Source organism: Rhinoderma darwinii, unplaced genomic scaffold (genome assembly GCF_050947455.1).
Source record: "Rhinoderma darwinii isolate aRhiDar2 unplaced genomic scaffold, aRhiDar2.hap1 Scaffold_421, whole genome shotgun sequence".
NCBI classification, from domain to species: Eukaryota; Metazoa; Chordata; class Amphibia; order Anura; family Rhinodermatidae; genus Rhinoderma; species Rhinoderma darwinii.
In genome coordinates, this window is record NW_027463762.1 from 149,154 (window position 1) to 167,135 (window position 17,982).

General features: G+C 50.3%; 2 protein-coding genes across 3 annotated transcripts in view; both read left to right on the plus strand.

The window, feature by feature from the left end:
* The window catches only part of LOC142710032 (DNA mismatch repair protein Mlh3-like), a 79,697-nt gene that overhangs the window by 13,690 nt on the left and 48,025 nt on the right, over positions 1 to 17,982 (plus strand). The gene's annotated exons all lie outside the window — the stretch shown is intronic.
* On the plus strand, positions 2,835 to 4,331 carry LOC142710030 (acylphosphatase-1-like). Of its 2 annotated transcripts, none has more exons than XM_075848519.1 (3): positions 2,835 to 3,020; positions 3,388 to 3,519; positions 3,614 to 4,331. In XM_075848519.1, the coding sequence occupies exons 2-3, from the start codon at positions 3,436 to 3,438 to the stop codon at positions 3,827 to 3,829; spliced, it is 300 nt and encodes a 99-aa protein (XP_075704634.1). In that variant the 5' UTR covers positions 2,835 to 3,020; positions 3,388 to 3,435; the 3' UTR covers positions 3,830 to 4,331. The 2 variants fall into 2 exon arrangements, with proteins under 2 accessions (XP_075704634.1, XP_075704633.1); XM_075848518.1 differs by having other exon boundaries at positions 3,432 to 3,519.

Here is a 17,982-nt window from a genome sequence, read left to right on the forward strand (position 1 = left end):
TACAGGAGAGAGGACACCGCTGACCATAAGAGCTTACACTCTACAGGGGAGACACTGCTGACCATAAGAGCTTACACTCTACAGGAGAGAGGACACTGCTGACCATAAGAGCTTACACTCTACAGGAGAGACACTGCTGACCATAAGAGCTTACACTCTACAGGAGAGACACTGCTGACCATAAGAGCTTACACTCTACAGGAGAGAGGACACTGCTGACCATAAGAGCTTACACTCTACAGGAGAGACACTGCTGACCATAAGAGCTTACACTCTACAGGAGAGACACTGCTGACCATAAGAGCTTACACTCTACAGGAGAGAGGACACTGCTGACCATAAGAGCTTACACTCTACAGGAGAGAGGACACTGCTGACCATAAGAGCTTACACTCTACAGGAGAGAGGACACTGCTGACCATAAGAGCTTACACTCTACAGGAGAGACACTGCTGACCATAAGAGCTTACATTTTACAGGAGAGACACTGCTGACCATAAGAGCTTACACTCTACAGGAGAGACACCGCTGACCATAAGAGCTTACACTCTACAGGAGAGAGGGCACTGCTGACCATAAGAGCTTACACTCTACAGGAGAGAGGACACTGCTGACCATAAGAGCTTACACTCTACAGGAGAGAGGACCCTGCTGACCATAAGAGCTTACACTCTACAGGAGAGAGGACCCTGCTGACCATAAGAGCTTACACTCTACAGGAGAGACACTGCTGACCATAAGAGCTTACACTCTACAGGAGAGAGGACACTGCTGACCATAAGAGCTTACACTCTACAGGAGAGACACTGCTGACCATAAGAGCTTACACTCTACAGGAGAGACACTGCTGACCATAAGAGCTTACACTCTACAGGAGAGACACTGCTGATCATAAGAGCTTACACTCTACAGGAGAGACACTGCTGACCATAAGAGCTTACACTCTACAGGAGAGAGGGCACTGCTGACCATAAGAGCTTACACTCTACAGGAGAGAGGACCCTGCTGACCATAAGAGCTTACACTCTACAGGAGAGAGGGCACTGCTGACCATAAGAGCTTACACTCTACAGGAGAGAGGACACTGCTGACCATAAGAGCTTACACTCTACAGGAGAGAGGACACTGCTGACCATAAGAGCTTACACTCTACAGGAGAGACACTGCTGACCATAAGAGCTTACACTCTACAGGAGAGACACTGCTGACCATAAGAGCTTACACTCTACAGGAGAGAGGACGTGACCGCTGAGACGGCGACATACTCAGGACAGCGAGAGGCTCATCAGCATAAAGGTGGACCATGAAATCAATCCCACTGATCGTCTGCCCTAGGATTGTGTAGAGCAAAAACAGGAGGGGGCCCCAACACTGCACCCTGAGGAGGGGGCCCCAACACTGCACCCTGAGGAGGGGGGCCCCAACACTGCACCCTGAGGAGGGGGGCCCCAACACTGCACCCTGAGGAGGGGGGCCCCAACACTGCACCCTGAGGAGGGGGGCCCCAACACTGCACCCTGAGGAGGGGGGCCCCAACACTGCACCCTGAGGAGGGGGGCCCAACACTGCACCCTGAGGAGGGGGGCTTCAACACTGCACCCTGAGGAGGGGGCTCCAACACTGCACCCTGAGGAGGGGGGCTCCAACACTGCACCCTGAGGAGGGGGCCCCAACACTGCACCCTGAGGAGGGGGGCCCCAACACTGCACCCTGAGGAGGGGGGCTCCAACACTGCACCCTGAGGAGGGGGCCCCAACACTGCACCTTGAGGAGGGGGGCCCCAACACTGCACCCTGAGGAGGGGGGCTCCAACACTGCACCCTGAGGAGGGGGGCTCCAACACTGCACCCTGAGGAGGGGGGCCCAACACTGCACCCTGAGGAGGGGGCTCCAACACTGCACCCTGAGGAGGGGGGCTCCAACACTGCACCCTGAGGAGGGGGGCCCAACACTGCACCCTGAGGAGGGGGGCTCCAACACTGCACCCTGAGGAGGGGGGCTCCAACACTGCACCCTGAGGAGGGGGGCTCCAACACTGCACCCTGAGGAGGGGGGCTCCAACACTGCACCCTGAGGAGGGGGGCTCCAACACTGCACCCTGAGGAAGTAGGACCAGCAAAAGACGCCCTGGAAGAGTGATCAGAGGGAGGGAGAAGAATCCGGAGAGGGCGGGGGCCTATAAGACTGAGGGGAGGAGCAGAGGGGGATCCATTGTGTCCCAGGCAGCAGAGGGAATGATGGGAGTGATGATCATTGGAGATGGACCAAGAGTTCGTGAAATACTTGGTCAATTCAGTTTCAGTAGAAGGTAAAGCATGGAGTCATCAGAGGTGACGGGTGACTCACCAGGCGGTGTAGAAGGGGAGGACGGGGTCTAGAGGGGCTTCCTGAGAATTGGGGTGACTGATGATCGTTACTGTCCCAGAAGAAAGATTGGAGAATGAGATCCGATAAGGAGATGAGTGGAGGGCGGGTCCAGACAGTGGGAGGGCGGGTCCAGACAGTGGGAGGGCGGGTCCAGGCAGTGGGAGGGCGGGTCCAGGCAGTGGGAGGGCGGGTCCAGACAGTGGGAGGGCGGGTCCAGGCAGTGGATGGGCGGGTCCGAGTCTCAGGGGCGGGTCCAGGCAGTGGGTGGGCAGGTCCAAGTCTCAGGGGCGGGTCCGAGTCTCGGGGGCGGGTCCAGGCAGTGGGGGGGCGTCAGAGTCTCGGGGGGGCGTCAGAGTCTCGGGGGGGCGTCAGAGTCTCGGGGGGCGTCAGAGTCTCGGGGGGCGTCAGAGTTCTGGGGGGGCCACGTTCACACAATATTTTCATGCATATTCTGCTATTACTCTCAGAAATACGGCTGCAACCGCTTCCAATTGGTTTCAAGAGGAATTTACACGGTGGTTCATGTGATGCGGATTTTATCGCTGCTGAAATAATCAAATAATCCGCCTCATAAATCACCCCCAAAACCGCCCGGATCCAGGTTGTGTTTTCTCTTGAACATTTGCTGTGTGAACAAGGCCTAAGATGTCCAGGTCTGTGCTGTGTATATTCTAGGGGGGTAAGAGATGGGGTCGGGGGATGGTCCTTTCTCTGATATTCCAGGTGTGCCTGTCCTGGTAGATTCCTGCGTCCTCCCCATCGCTTGTGTCTATATGTGAGGTCTAGGCATTGCTGTATGGGGGTGTTAGGGGGTGCCCACTATAGTCTGTCATTCTTATCATGTGTCCAGAGCCCCCCCATATATATATAATTAGTTGGGGGATGTGCTCCTGTCATGTGAAGCTTCGCTGTGGTTACCATTGCGGGCTGCTATTGGCGCAGGCCGGCGTGGAGCCAGGTGTTGCAGCGGTCGCTGGCAGGTGGCGGGGTCGGTACATTGTCTGTTTTGTCCGTTTCCAGGGGCCATTCTCGGCAGTGATTGTGGCGTCTGCTCCAACTTCCAGGATCATGGCGGAGGGCGACGCTCTTATCTGTCTGGATTATGAGGTGTTTGGGAAGGTTCAAGGTGTTTTCTTCCGCAAGTACACGCAGGTAATGGAGAGGGCAGTAGTTAGACGTGACCCCCGCGCACGCACGTCCGCGCACCTCCCTGTATGACGGGGTGTTTGTCTCTCCCGTGTTGCAGGCAGAGGGCACTCGCCTGGGTCTAGTCGGATGGGTGCAGAATACAGAACACGGATCAGTCACAGGTCAGATACAAGGACCTGTCGCCAAAGTGCAGGAGATGCAGCAGTGGCTGCGGAAGACGGGGAGCCCGAAGTCCAGAATCACAGGGGCCCAATTCCACAATGAAAAGCCGATCCAGCAGCGAGAGCTCAGGAGCTTCCACATCCGCAAGTGACTGTTTTCAGGGACGTCCGGTCATGGGATCTAAGGCTTCTGTTCTGGTTTTTATCAGTTTTCCATGATATTTTTTCCTGGATAGTATAGAGTAGCAGGGTTCACTGTCCGGAAAACAACCAAGACCCTCTTTACATAGGTCCAGCCCTTCAGTACTCCAACAACTAGAACGGATGACAAAACGGATCCCAAATTTCCTACGGGGCCAGTTTAGTGTCCAGTGGCCTCAGTGGTGGCTCCGGGAGGTGCACAATGTTCCATCAGTTGTGTTCGGTTTAGGCAAGAAAAACCCCCAAAACTGACCGGACGCAAATGATCTATGTGAACAGAGCCGAACCGCTTCAGCCCGTAATGACCGCAACTTCAGACATTGATGATCATGATCTCCACCATCATAGTATAGAAACGTCCACCTTGTACCACGTAGATGATGTTCCTCCATCCACAGTGTGTGACGCCACCTGACGCCCGTACTCCATTATAATAAAATAATCTTCATCTTCTGCGGCTTTTTTTGGTCTGCGCACGAATCGCCAAAGGAGAAATGTCTCATATAGCAGCCCCTGTAATCATAGCTATACACATCACAGTATAGAGGAGGGAGTTATATACTGACCTGTGTATAGATATCACAGTATAGAGGAGGTGGTTATATACTGACCTGTGTATAGATATCACAGTATAGAGGAGGGAGTTATATACTGAGACCTGTGTATAGATATCACACTATAGAGGAGGAGGTTATATACTGAGACCTGTGTATAGATATCACAGTATAGAGGAGGGGGTTATATACTGAGACCTGTCTATAGATATCACAGTATAGAGGAGGGGGTTATATACTGAGACCTGTGTATAGATATCACAGTATAGAGGAGGATGTTATATACTGAGACCTGTGTATAGACATCACAGTATAGAGGAGGGAGTTATATACTGAGACCTGTGTATAGATATCACAGTATAGAGGAGGAGGTTATATACTGAGACCTGTGTATAGATATCACACTATAGAGGAGGAGGTTATATACTGAGACCTGTGTATAGATATCACAGTATAGAGGAGGGGGTTATATACTGAGACCTGTCTATAGATATCACAGTATAGAGGAGGAGGTTATATACTGACCTGTGTATAGATAGCACAGTATAGAGGAGGAGGTTATATACTGAGACCTGTGTATAGATATCACAGTATAGAGGAGGAGGTTATATACTGAGACCTGTGTATAGATATCACAGTATAGAGGAGGGGGTTATATACTGAGACCTGTCTATAGATATCACAGTATAGAGGAGGAGGTTATATACTGAGACCTGTGTATAGATATCACAGTATAGAGGAGGAGGTTATATACTGAGACCTGTCTATAGATATCACAGTATAGAGGAGGAGGTTATATACTGAGACCTGTGTATAGATAGCACAGTATAGAGGAGGAGGTTATATACTGAGACCTGTCTATAGATATCACAGTATAGAGGAGGTGGTTATATACTGAGACCTGTGTATAGATATCACAGTATAGAGGAGGGAGTTATATACTGAGACCTGTGTATAGATATCACAGTATAGAGGAGGAGGTTATATACTGAGACCTGTGTATAGATATCACACTATAGAGGAGGAGGTTATATACTGAGACCTGTGTATAGATATCACAGTATAGAGGAGGGGGTTATATACTGAGACCTGTCTATAGATATCACAGTATAGAGGAGGGAGTTATATACTGAGGCCTGTGTATAGATATCACAGTATAGAGGAGGTGGTTATATACTGAGACCTGTGTATAGATATCACAGTATAGAGGAGGAGGTTATATACTGAGACCTGTGTATAGATATCACAGTATAGAGGAGGGGGTTATATACTGAGACCTGTCTATAGATATCACAGTATAGAGGAGGAGGTTATATACTGAGACCTGTGTATAGATATCACAGTATAGAGGAGGAGGTTATATACTGAGACCTGTCTATAGATATCACAGTATAGAGGAGGAGGTTATATACTGAGACCTGTGTATAGATAGCACAGTATAGAGGAGGAGGTTATATACTGAGACCTGTCTATAGATATCACAGTATAGAGGAGGTGGTTATATACTGAGACCTGTGTATAGATATCACAGTATAGAGGAGGAGGTTATATACTGAGACCTGTGTATAGATATCACAGTATAGAGGAGGAGGTTATATACTGACCTGTGTATAGATATCACAGTATAGAGGAGGAGGTTATATACTGAGACCTGTGTATAGATAGCACAGTATAGAGGAGGAGGTTATATACTGACCTGTGTATAGATATCACAGTATAGAGGAGGAGGTTATATACTGACCTGTGTATAGATATCACACTATAGAGGAGGAGGTTATATACTGAGACCTGTGTATAGATATCACAGTATAGAGGAGGGGGTTATATACTGAGACCTGTGTATAGATATCACAGTATAGAGGAGGGGGTTATATACTGAGACCTGTGTATAGATATCACAGTATAGAGGAGGGGGTTATATACTGACACCTGTGTATAGATATCACAGTATAGAGGAGGAGGTTATATACTGAGACCTGTGTATAGATATCACAGTATAGAGGAGGAGGTTATATACTTACATAGTTACATAGTTACATAGTTAGTACGGCTGAAAAAAGACACATGTCCATCAAGTTCAACCAAGGGAAGGGAAAAGGGAAGGAAAAATTTCTACACATAGGAGCTAATATTTTTTTGTTCTAGGAAATTATCTAACCCTTTTTTAAAGCCATCTACTGTCCCTGCTGTGACGGCTCCTGCGGTGTCTACTGTCCCTGCTGTGACGGCTCCTGCGGTGTCTCCTGTCCCTGCTGTGACGGCTCCTGCGGTGTCTCCTGTCCCTGCTGTGACGGCTCCTTCGGTGTCTCCTGTCCCTGCTGTGACGGCTCCTGCGGTGTCTACTGTCCCTGCTGTGACGGCTCCTGCGGTGTCTACTGTCCCTGCTGTGACGGCTCCTGCGGTGTCTACTGTCCCTGCTGTGACGGCTCCTGCGGTGTCTACTGTCCCTGCTGTGACGGCTCCTGCGGTGTCTCCTGTCCCTGCTGTGACGGCTCCTGCGGTGTCTCCTGTCCCTGCGGTGACGGCTCCTGCGGTGTCTCATGTCCCTGCTGTGACGGCTCCTGCGGTGTCTCCTGTCCCTGCTGTGACGGCTCCTGCGGTGTCTCCTGTCCCTGCTGTGACCAGCTCCTGCGGTGTCTCCTGTCCCTGCTGTGACGGCTCCTGCGGTGTCTCCTGTCCCTGCTGTGACCAGCTCCTGCGGTGTCTACTGTCCCTGCTGTGACGGCTCCTGCGGTGTCTACTGTCCCTGCTGTGACGGCTCCTGCGGTGTCTACTGTCTCTGCTGTGACGGCTCCTGCGGTGTCTCCTGTCCCTGCTGTGACGGCTCCTGCGGTGTCTCCTGTCCCTGCTGTGACGGCTCCTGCGGTGTCTCCTGTCCCTGCTGTGACGGCTCCTGCGGTGTCTCCTGTCCCTGCTGTGACGGCTCCTGCGGTGTCTCCTGTCCCTGCTGTGACGGCTCCTGCGGTGTCTACTGTCCCTGCTGTGACGGCTCCTGCGGTGTCTCCTGTCCCTGCTGTGACCAGCTCCTGCGGTAGGCTATTCCATAAATTCACAGTTCTTACTGTAAAGAAGCCTTGTCGCCTCTGCAGCTTGAACCTTTTTTTCTCCAGACGGAGGGAGCGCCCCCTTGTTTTTTGAGGGGGTTTTACAAGGAACAGGATTTCACCATATTTTTTGTATGCGCCATTCATATATTTATATAAGTTAATCATGTCCCCCCTTAGTCTTCTTTTTTCAAGGCTAAATAGGTTTAATTCTTTCAATCTTTACTCATAACTTAGATTCTCCGCGCCCCTAATTAGCTTCGTTGCTCTTCTTTGTATTTTTCATCCTTTCTATGAACTGGAGCCCAGAACTGAACTGCATATTCTAGATGAGGCCTCACTAATGCTTTGTAAAGTGGCATTATTACATCCCTGTCCCGCGAGTCCAGGCCTCTCTAATACACAACAATATTTTGCTGGCCTTTGAAGCAGCTGATTGACACTGCATGCTGTTATTTAGTCTATGATCTACAAGTTCACCCAGATCCTTCTCAACAAATGATTCCCCCAGTGTAGCTCCCCAAAGGACATATGATACTGCAGATTATTACACCCCGATCCTTCTCTACAAGTGACTCCCCCAGTGTAGCTCCCCCTAGGACATATGATGCTGCAGATTATTACACCTAGATCCTTCTCTACAAGTGACTCCCCCAGTGTAGCTCCCCCTAGGACATATGATGTCTGCAGGTTATTACACCCAGATCCTTCTCTACAAGTGACTCCCCCAGTGTAGCGCCCCCTAGGACATATGATGCTGCAGATTATTACACCCCGATCCTTCTCAACAAGTGACTCCCCCAGTGTAGCGCCCCCTAGGACATATGATGCTGCAGATTATTACACCTAGATCCTTCTCAACAAGTGACTCCCCCAGTGTAGCGCCCCCTAGGACATATGATGCTGCAGATTATTACACCCCGATCCTTCTCTACAAGTGACTCCCCCAGTGTAGCTCCCCCTAGGACATATGATGCTGCAGGTTATTACACCCAGATCCTTCTCAACAAGTGACTCCCCCAGTGTAGCGCCCCCTAGGACATATGATGCTGCAGATTATTACACCTAGATCCTTCTCAACAAGTGACTCCCCCAGTGTAGCGCCCCCTAGGACATATGATGCTGCAGATTATTACACCTAGATCCTTCTCAACAAGTGACTCCCCCAGTGTAGCTCCCCAAAGGACATATGATACTGCAGATTATTACACCCCGATCCTTCTCTACAAGTGACTCCCCCAGTGTAGCTCCCCCTAGGACATATGATGTCTGCAGGTTATTACACCCAGATCCTTCTCAACAAGTGACTCCCCCAGTGTAGCGCCCCCTAGGACATATGATGCTGCAGATTATTACACCCAGATCCTTCTCAACAAGTGACTCCCCCAGTGTAGCTCCCCCTAGGACATATGATGCTGCAGATTATTACACCCAGATCCTTCTCTACAAGTGTCTCCCCCAGTGTAGCGCCCCCTAGGACATATGATGCTGCAGATTATTACACCCAGATCCTTCTCTACAAGTGACTCCCCCAGTGTAGCTCCCCCTAGGACATATGATGCTGCAGATTATTACACCCAGATCCTTCTCTACAAGTGACTCCCCCAGTGTAGCTCCCCCTAGGACATATGATGCTGCAGATTATTACACCCCGATCCTTCTCTACAAGTGACTCCCCCAGTGTAGCTCCCCCTAGGACATATGATGCTGCAGATTATTACACCCCGATCCTTCTATACAAGTGACTCCCCCAGTGTAGCTCCCCCTAGGACATATGATGCTGCAGATTATTACACCCAGATCCTTCTCTACAAGTGACTCCCCCAGTGTAGCTCCCCCTAGGACATATGATGCTGCAGATTATTACACCTAGATCCTTCTCAACAAGTGACTCCCCCAGTGTAGCGCCCCCTAGGACATATGATGCTGCAGATTATTACACCCAGATCCTTCTCTACAAGTGACTCCCCCAGTGTAGCTCCCCCTAGGACATATGATGCTGCAGATTATTACACCCCGATCCTTCTCTACAAGTGACTCCCCCAGTGTAGCTCCCCCTAGGACATATGATGCTGCAGGTTATTACACCCAGATCCTTCTCAACAAGTGACTCCCCCAGTGTAGCGCCCCCTAGGACATATGATGCTGCAGATTATTACACCTAGATCCTTCTCAACAAGTGACTCCCCCAGTGTAGCGCCCCCTAGGACATATGATGCTGCAGATTATTACACCCCGATCCTTCTCTACAAGTGACTCCCCCAGTGTAGCGCCCCCTAGGACATATGATGCCTGCAGATTATTACACCTAGATCCTTCTCAACAAGTGACTCCTCCAGTGTAGCGCCCCCTAGGACATATGATGCTGCAGATTATTACACCCAGATCCTTCTGAACAAGTGACTCCCCCAGTGTAGCTCCCCCTAGGACATACGATGCTGCAGATTATTACACCCAGATCCTTCTATACAAGTGACTCCCCCAGTGTAGCGCCCCCTAGGACATATGATGCTGCAGATTATTACACCCAGATCCTTCTCTACAAGTGACTCCCCCAGTGTAGCGCCCCCTAGGACATATGATGCTGCAGATTATTACACCTAGATCCTTCTCAACAAGTGACTCCCCCAGTGTAGCGCCCCCTAGGACATATGATGCTGCAGATTATTACACCCAGATCCTTCTCAACAAGTGACTCCCCCAGTGTAGCTCCCCCTAGGACATACGATGCTGCAGATTATTACACCCAGATCCTTCTCAACAAGTGACTCCCCCAGTGTAGCGCCCCCTAGGACATATGATGCTGCAGATTATTACACCTAGATCCTTCTCAACAAGTGACTCCCCCAGTGTAGCTCCCCCTAGGACATACGATGCTGCAGATTATTACACCCAGATCCTTCTATACAAGTGACTCCCCCAGTGTAGCGCCCCCTAGGACATATGATGCTGCAGATTATTACACCCAGATCCTTCTCTACAAGTGACTCCCCCAGTGTAGCGCCCCCTAGGACATATGATGCTGCAGATTATTACACCTAGATCCTTCTCTACAAGTGACTCCCCCAGTGTAGCGCCCCCTAGGACATACGATGCTGCAGATTATTACACCCAGATCCTTCTATACAAGTGACTCCCCCAGTGTAGCGCCCCCTAGGACATATGATGCTGCAGATTATTACACCCAGATCCTTCTCTACAAGTGACTCCCCCAGTGTAGCGCCCCCTAGGACATATGATGCTGCAGATTATTACACCCAGATCCTTCTCTACAAGTGACTCCCCCAGTGTAGCGCCCCCTAGGACAGATGATGCTGCAGATTATTACACCCAGATCCTTCTCTACAAGTGACTCCCCCAGTGTAGCGCCCCCTAGGACATATGATGCTGCAGATTATTACACCCAGATCCTTCTCTACAAGTGACTCCCCCAGTGTAGCGCCCCCTAGGACATATGATGCTGCAGATTATTACACCCAGATCCTTCTCTACAAGTGACTCCCCCAGTGTAGCGCCCCCTAGGACATATGATGCTGCAGATTATTACACCTAGATCCTTCTCTACAAGTGACTCCCCCAGTGTAGCGCCCCCTAGGACATATGATGCTGCAGATTATTACACGCAGATCCTTCTCTACAAGTGACTCCCCCAGTGTAGCGCCCCCTAGGACATATGATGCTGCAGATTATTACACCCAGATCCTTCTCTACAAGTGACTCCCCCAGTGTAGCTCCCCCTAGGACATATGATGCTGCAGATTATTACACCCAGATCCTCCTCTACAAGTGACTCCCCCAGTGTAGCGCCCCCTAGGACATATGATGCTGCAGATTATTACACCCAGATCCTTCTCTACAAGTGACTCCCCCAGTGTAGCGCCCCCTAGGACATATGATGCTGCAGATTATTACACCCAGATCCTTCTCTACAAGTGACTCCGCCAGTGTAGCGCCCCCTAGGACATATGATGCTGCAGATTATTACACCCAGATCCTTCTCTACAAGTGACTCCCCCAGTGTAGCTCCCCCTAGGACATATGATGCCTGCAGATTATTACACGCAGATCCTTCTCTACAAGTGACTCCCCCAGTGTAGCTCCCCCTAGGACATATGATGCCTGCAGATTATTACACCCAGATCCTTCTCTACAAGTGACTCCCCCAGTGTAGCTCCCCCTAGGACATATGATGCTGCAGATTATTACACCCAGATCCTTCTCTACAAGTGACGCCCCCAGTGTAGCTCCCCCTAGGACATATGATTCCTGCAGATTATTACACCCAGATCCTTCTCAACAAGTGACTCCCCCAGTGTAGCGCCCCCTAGGACATATGATGCTGCAGATTATTACACCCAGATCCTTCTCTACAAGTGTCTCCCCCAGTGTAGCGTCCCCTAGGACATATGATGCTGCAGATTATTACACCCAGATCCTTCTCTACAAGTGACTCCCCCAGTGTAGCTCCCCCTAGGACATATGATGCTGCAGATTATTACACCCAGATCCTTCTATACAAGTGACTCCCCCAGTGTAGCTCCCCCTAGGACAGATGATGCCTGCAGATTATTACACCCACATCCTTCTGAACAAGTGACTCCCCCAGTGTAGCTCCCCCTAGGACATATGATGCTGCAGATTATTACACCCAGATCCTTCTCTACAAGTGTCTCCCCCAGTGTAGCTCCCCCTAGGACATATGATGCCTGCAGATTATTACACACAGATCCTTCTCTACAAGTGACTCCCCCAGTGTAGCCCCCCTAGGACATATGATGCCTGCAGATTATTACACACAGATCCTTCTCTACAAGTGACTCCCCCAGTGTAGCGCCCCCTAGGACATATGATGCTGCAGATTATTACACCCAGATCCTTCTCTACAAGTGACTCCTCCAGTGTAGCTCCCCCTAGGACATATGATGCTGCAGATTATTACACCCAGATCCTTCTCTACAAGTGACTCCGCCAGTGTAGCGCCCCCTAGGACATATGATGCTGCAGATTATTACACCCAGATCCTTCTCTACAAGTGACTCCCCCAGTGTAGCGCCCCCTAGGACATATGATGCCTGCAGATTATTACACCCAGATCCTTCTCTACAAGTGACTCCCCCAGTGTAGCGCCCCCTAGGACAGATGATTCTGCAGATTATTACACCCAGATCCTTCTCAACAAGTGACTCCTCCAGTGTAGCGCCCCCTAGGACATATGATGCTGCAGATTATTACACCCAGATCCTTCTATACAAGTGACTCCCCCAGTGTAGCTCCCCCTAGGACAGATGATGCTGCAGATTATTACACCCAGATCCTTCTCTACAAGTGACTCCCCCAGTGTAGCTCCCCCTAGGACATATGATGCCTGCAGATTATTACACCCCGATCCTTCTCTACAAGTGACTCCCCCAGTGTAGCGCCCCCTAGGACATATGATGCTGCAGATTATTACACCTAGATCCTTCTCAACAAGTGACTCCCCCAGTGTAGCTCCCCCTAGGACATATGATGCTGCAGATTATTACACCCAGATCCTTCTCTACAAGTGACTCCCCCAGTGTAGCTCCCCCTAGGACATATGATGCTGCAGATTATTACACCCAGATCCTTCTCTACAAGTGTCTCCCCCAGTGTAGCGTCCCCTAGGACATATGATGCTGCAGATTATTACTCCCAGATCCTTCTCAACAAGTGAATCCGCCAGTGTAGCTCCCCCTAGGACATATGATGCTGCAGATTATTACACCTAGATCCTTCTCTACAAGTGTCTCCCCCAGTGTAGCGCCCCCTAGGACATATGATGCTGCAGATTATTACACCCAGATCCTTCTCTACAAGTGTCTCCCCCAGTGTAGCTCCCCCTAGGACATATGATGCTGCAGATTATTACACCCAGATCCTTCTCTACAAGTGACTCCCCCAGTGTAGCGCCCCCTAGGACAGATGATGCTGCAGATTATTACACCCAGATCCTTCTCTACAAGTGACTCCCCCAGTGTAGCTCCCCCTAGGACATATGATGCTGCAGATTATTACTCCCAGATCCTTCTCCACAAGTGACTCCCCCAGTGTAGCTCCCCCTAGGACATATGATGCCTGCAGATTATTACACCCAGATCCTCCTCTACAAGTGACTGCCCCAGTGTAGCTCCCCCTAGGACATATGATGCTGCAGATTATTACACCCCGATCCTTCTCAACAAGTGACTCCCCCAGTGTAGCTCCCCCTAGGACATATGATGCTGCAGATTATTACACCCCGATCCTTCTCAACAAGTGTCTCCCCCAGTGTAGCTCCCCCTAGGACATATGATGCTGCAGATTATTACTCCCAGATCCTTCTCCACAAGTGACTCCCCCAGTGTAGCTCCCCCTAGGACATATGATGCCTGCAGATTATTACACCCAGATCCTCCTCTACAAGTGACTGCCCCAGTGTAGCTCCCCCTAGGACATATGATGCTGCAGATTATTACACCCCGATCCTTCTCAACAAGTGACTCCCCCAGTGTAGCGCCCCCTAGGACATATGATGCTGCAGATTATTACACCCAGATCCTTCTCAACAAGTGACTCCTCCAGTGTAGCGCCCCCTAGGACATATGATGCTGCAGATTATTACACCCAGATCCTTCTATACAAGTGACTCCCCCAGTGTAGCTCCCCCTAGGACATATGATGCTGCAGATTATTACACCCAGATCCTTCTCTACAAGTGACTCCCCCAGTGTAGCTCCCCCTAGGACATATGATGCTGCAGATTATTACACCTAGATCCTTCTCAACAAGTGACTCCCCCAGTGTAGCTCCCCCTAGGACATATGATGCTGCAGATTATTACACCCAGATCCTTCTCTACAAGTGACTCCCCCAGTGTAGCTCCCCCTAGGACATATGATGCTGCAGATTATTACACCAAGATCCTTCTCTACAAGTGACTCCCCCAGTGTAGCTCCCCCTAGGACATATGATGCTGCAGATTATTACACCCAGATCCTTCTGAACAAGTGACTCCCCCAGTGTAGCTCCCCCTAGGACATATGATGCTGCAGATTATTACACCTAGATCCTTCTCAACAAGTGACTCCCCCAGTGTAGCTCCCCCTAGGACATATGATGCTGCAGATTATTACACCTAGATCCTTCTCAACAAGTGACTCCCCCAGTGTAGCGCCCCCTAGGACATATGATGCTGCAGATTATTACACCCAGATCCTTCTCTACAAGTGACTCCCCCAGTGTAGCTCCCCCTAGGACATATGATGCCTGCAGATTATTACTCCCAGATCCTTCTCAACAAGTGACTCCCCCAGTGTAGCTCCCCCTAGGACATATGATGCCTGCAGATTATTACTCCCAGATCCTTCTCAACAAGTGACTCCCCCAGTGTAGCTCCCCCTAGGACATATGATGCTGCAGATTATTACACCCAGATCCTTCTCTACAAGTGACTCCCCCAGTGTAGCTCCCCCTAGGACATATGATGCTGCAGATTATTACACCCAGATCCTTCTCTACAAGTGACTCCCCCAGTGTAGCTCCCCCTAGGACATATGATGCCTGCAGATTATTACTCCCAGATCCTTCTCAACAAGTGACTCCCCCAGTGTAGCTCCCCCTAGGACATATGATGCTGCAGATTATTACACCCAGATCCTTCTCTACAAGTGACTCCCCCAGTGTAGCTCCCCCTAGGACATATGATGCTGCAGATTATTACACCCAGATCCTTCTCTACAAGTGACTCCTCCAGTGTAGCGCCCCCTAGGACATATGATGCCTGCAGATTATTACTCCCAGATCCTTCTCAACAAGTGACTCCCCCAGTGTAGCTCCCCCTAGGACATATGATGCTGCAGATTATTACACCCAGATCCTTCTCTACAAGTGACTCCCCCAGTGTAGCGCCCCCTAGGACATATGATTCCTGCAGATTATTACACCCAGATCCTTCTCAACAAGTGACTCCCCCAGTGTAGCGCCCCCTAGGACATATGATGCTGCAGATTATTACACCCAGATCCTTCTCAACAAGTGACTCCCCCAGTGTAGCTCCCCCTAGGACATATGATACTGCAGATTATTACACCCAGATCCTTCTCTACAAGTGACTCCCCCAGTGTAGCCCCCCTAGGACATATGATTCCTGCAGATTATTACACCCAGATCCTTCTCTACAAGTGACTCCCCCAGTGTAGCTCCCCCTAGGACATATGATGCTGCAGATTATTACTCCCAGATCCTTCTCAACAAGTGAATCCGCCAGTGTAGCTCCCCCTAGGACATATGATGCTGCAGATTATTACACCCAGATCCTTCTCCACAAGTGACTCCCCCAGTGTAGCTCCCCCTAGGACATATGATGCCTGCAGATTATTACACCCAGATCCTTCTCTACAAGTGACTCCCCCAGTGTAGCTCCCTCTAGGACATATGATGCCTGCAGATTATTACACCCAGATCCTTCTCTACAAGTGACTCCCCCAGTGTAGCTCCCCCTAGGACATATGATGCTGCAGATTATTACTCCCAGATCCTTCTCAACAAGTGAATCCGCCAGTGTAGCTCCCCCTAGGACATATGATGCTGCAGATTATTACACCCAGATCCTTCTCCACAAGTGACTCCCCCAGTGTAGCTCCCCCTAGGACATATGATGCCTGCAGATTATTACACCCAGATCCTTCTCTACAAGTGACTCCCCCAGTGTAGCTCCCCCTAGGACATATGATGCCTGCAGATTATTACACCCAGATCCTTCTCTACAAGTGAATCCGCCAGTGTAGCGCCCCCTAGGACATATGATGCTGCAGATTATTACACCCAGATCCTTCTCTACAAGTGACTCCCCCAGTGTAGCGCCCCCTAGGACAGATGATGCTGCAGATTATTACACCCAGATCCTTCTCTACAAGTGACTCCCCCAGTGTAGCTCCCCCTAGGACATATGATGCTGCAGATTATTACTCCCAGATCCTTCTCCACAAGTGACTCCCCCAGTGTAGCTCCCCCTAGGACATATGATGCCTGCAGATTATTACACCCAGATCCTCCTCTACAAGTGACTGCCCCAGTGTAGCGCCCCCTAGGACATATGATGCTGCAGATTATTACACCCAGATCCTCCTCTACAAGTGACTCCCCCAGTGTAGCTCCCCCTAGGACATATGATGCCTGCAGATTATTACACCCAGATCCTCCTCTACAAGTGACTCCCCCAGTGTAGCTCCCCCTAGGACATATGATGCTGCAGATTATTACACCCAGATCCTTCTCAACAAGTGACTCCCCCAGTGTAGCGCCCCCTAGGACATATGATGCTGCAGATTATTACACCCAGATCCTTCTCTACAAGTGACTCCCCCAGTGTAGCGCCCCCTAGGACAGATGATGCTGCAGATTATTACACCCAGATCCTTCTCTACAAGTGACTCCCCCAGTGTAGCTCCCCCTAGGACATATGATGCCTGCAGATTATTACACCCCGATCCTTCTCTACAAGTGACTCCCCCAGTGTAGCTCCCCCTAGGACATATGATGCTGCAGATTATTACACCCAGATCCTTCTCTACAAGTGACTCCCCCAGTGTAGCGCCCCCTAGGACAGATGATGCTGCAGATTATTACACCCAGATCCTTCTCTACAAGTGACTCCCCCAGTGTAGCGCCCCCTAGGACATATGATGCTGCAGATTATTACACCCAGATCCTTCTCAACAAGTGACTCCCCCAGTGTAGCGCCCCCTAGGACATATGATGCTGCAGATTATTACACCTAGATCCTTCTCAACAAGTGACTCCCCCAGTGTAGCGCCCCCTAGGACATATGATGCTGCAGATTATTACACCCAGATCCTTCTCTACAAGTGACTCCCCCAGTGTAGCGCCCCCTAGGACAGATGATTCCTGCAGATTATTACACCCAGATCCTTCTCTACAAGTGACTCCCCCAGTGTAGCTCCCCCTAGGACATATGATGCCTGCAGATTATTACACCCAGATCCTTCTCTACAAGTGACTCCCCCAGTGTAGCGCCCCCTAGGACATATGATGCTGCAGATTATTACACCCAGATCCTTCTCTACAAGTGACTCCCCCAGTGTAGCTCCCCCTAGGACATATGATGCCTGCAGATTATTACACCCAGATCCTTCTCTACAAGTGACTCCCCCAGTGTAGCGCCCCCTAGGACATATGATGCTGCAGATTATTACACCCAGATCCTTCTCAACAAGTGACTCCCCCAGTGTAGCTCCCCCTAGGACAGATGATGCTGCAGATTATTACACCCAGATCCTTCTCCACAAGTGACTCCCCCAGTGTAGCGCCCCCTAGGACATATGATGCCTGCAGATTATTACACCCAGATCCTTCTCTACAAGTGACTCCCCCAGTGTAGCTCCCCCTAGGACATATGATGCCTGCAGATTATTACACCCAGATCCTTCTCAACAAGTGACTCCCCCAGTGTAGCTCCCCCTAGGACATATGATGCCTGCAGATTAT

Bases quoted from the DNA above. Each gene is read 5' to 3' on its own strand.
- LOC142710030 (XM_075848518.1), top strand. The intron at 3,520-3,613 runs GTAATGGAGAGG...CCCGTGTTGCAG, and splicing joins TCTTCCGCAAGTACACGCAG to GCAGAGGGCACTCGCCTGGG.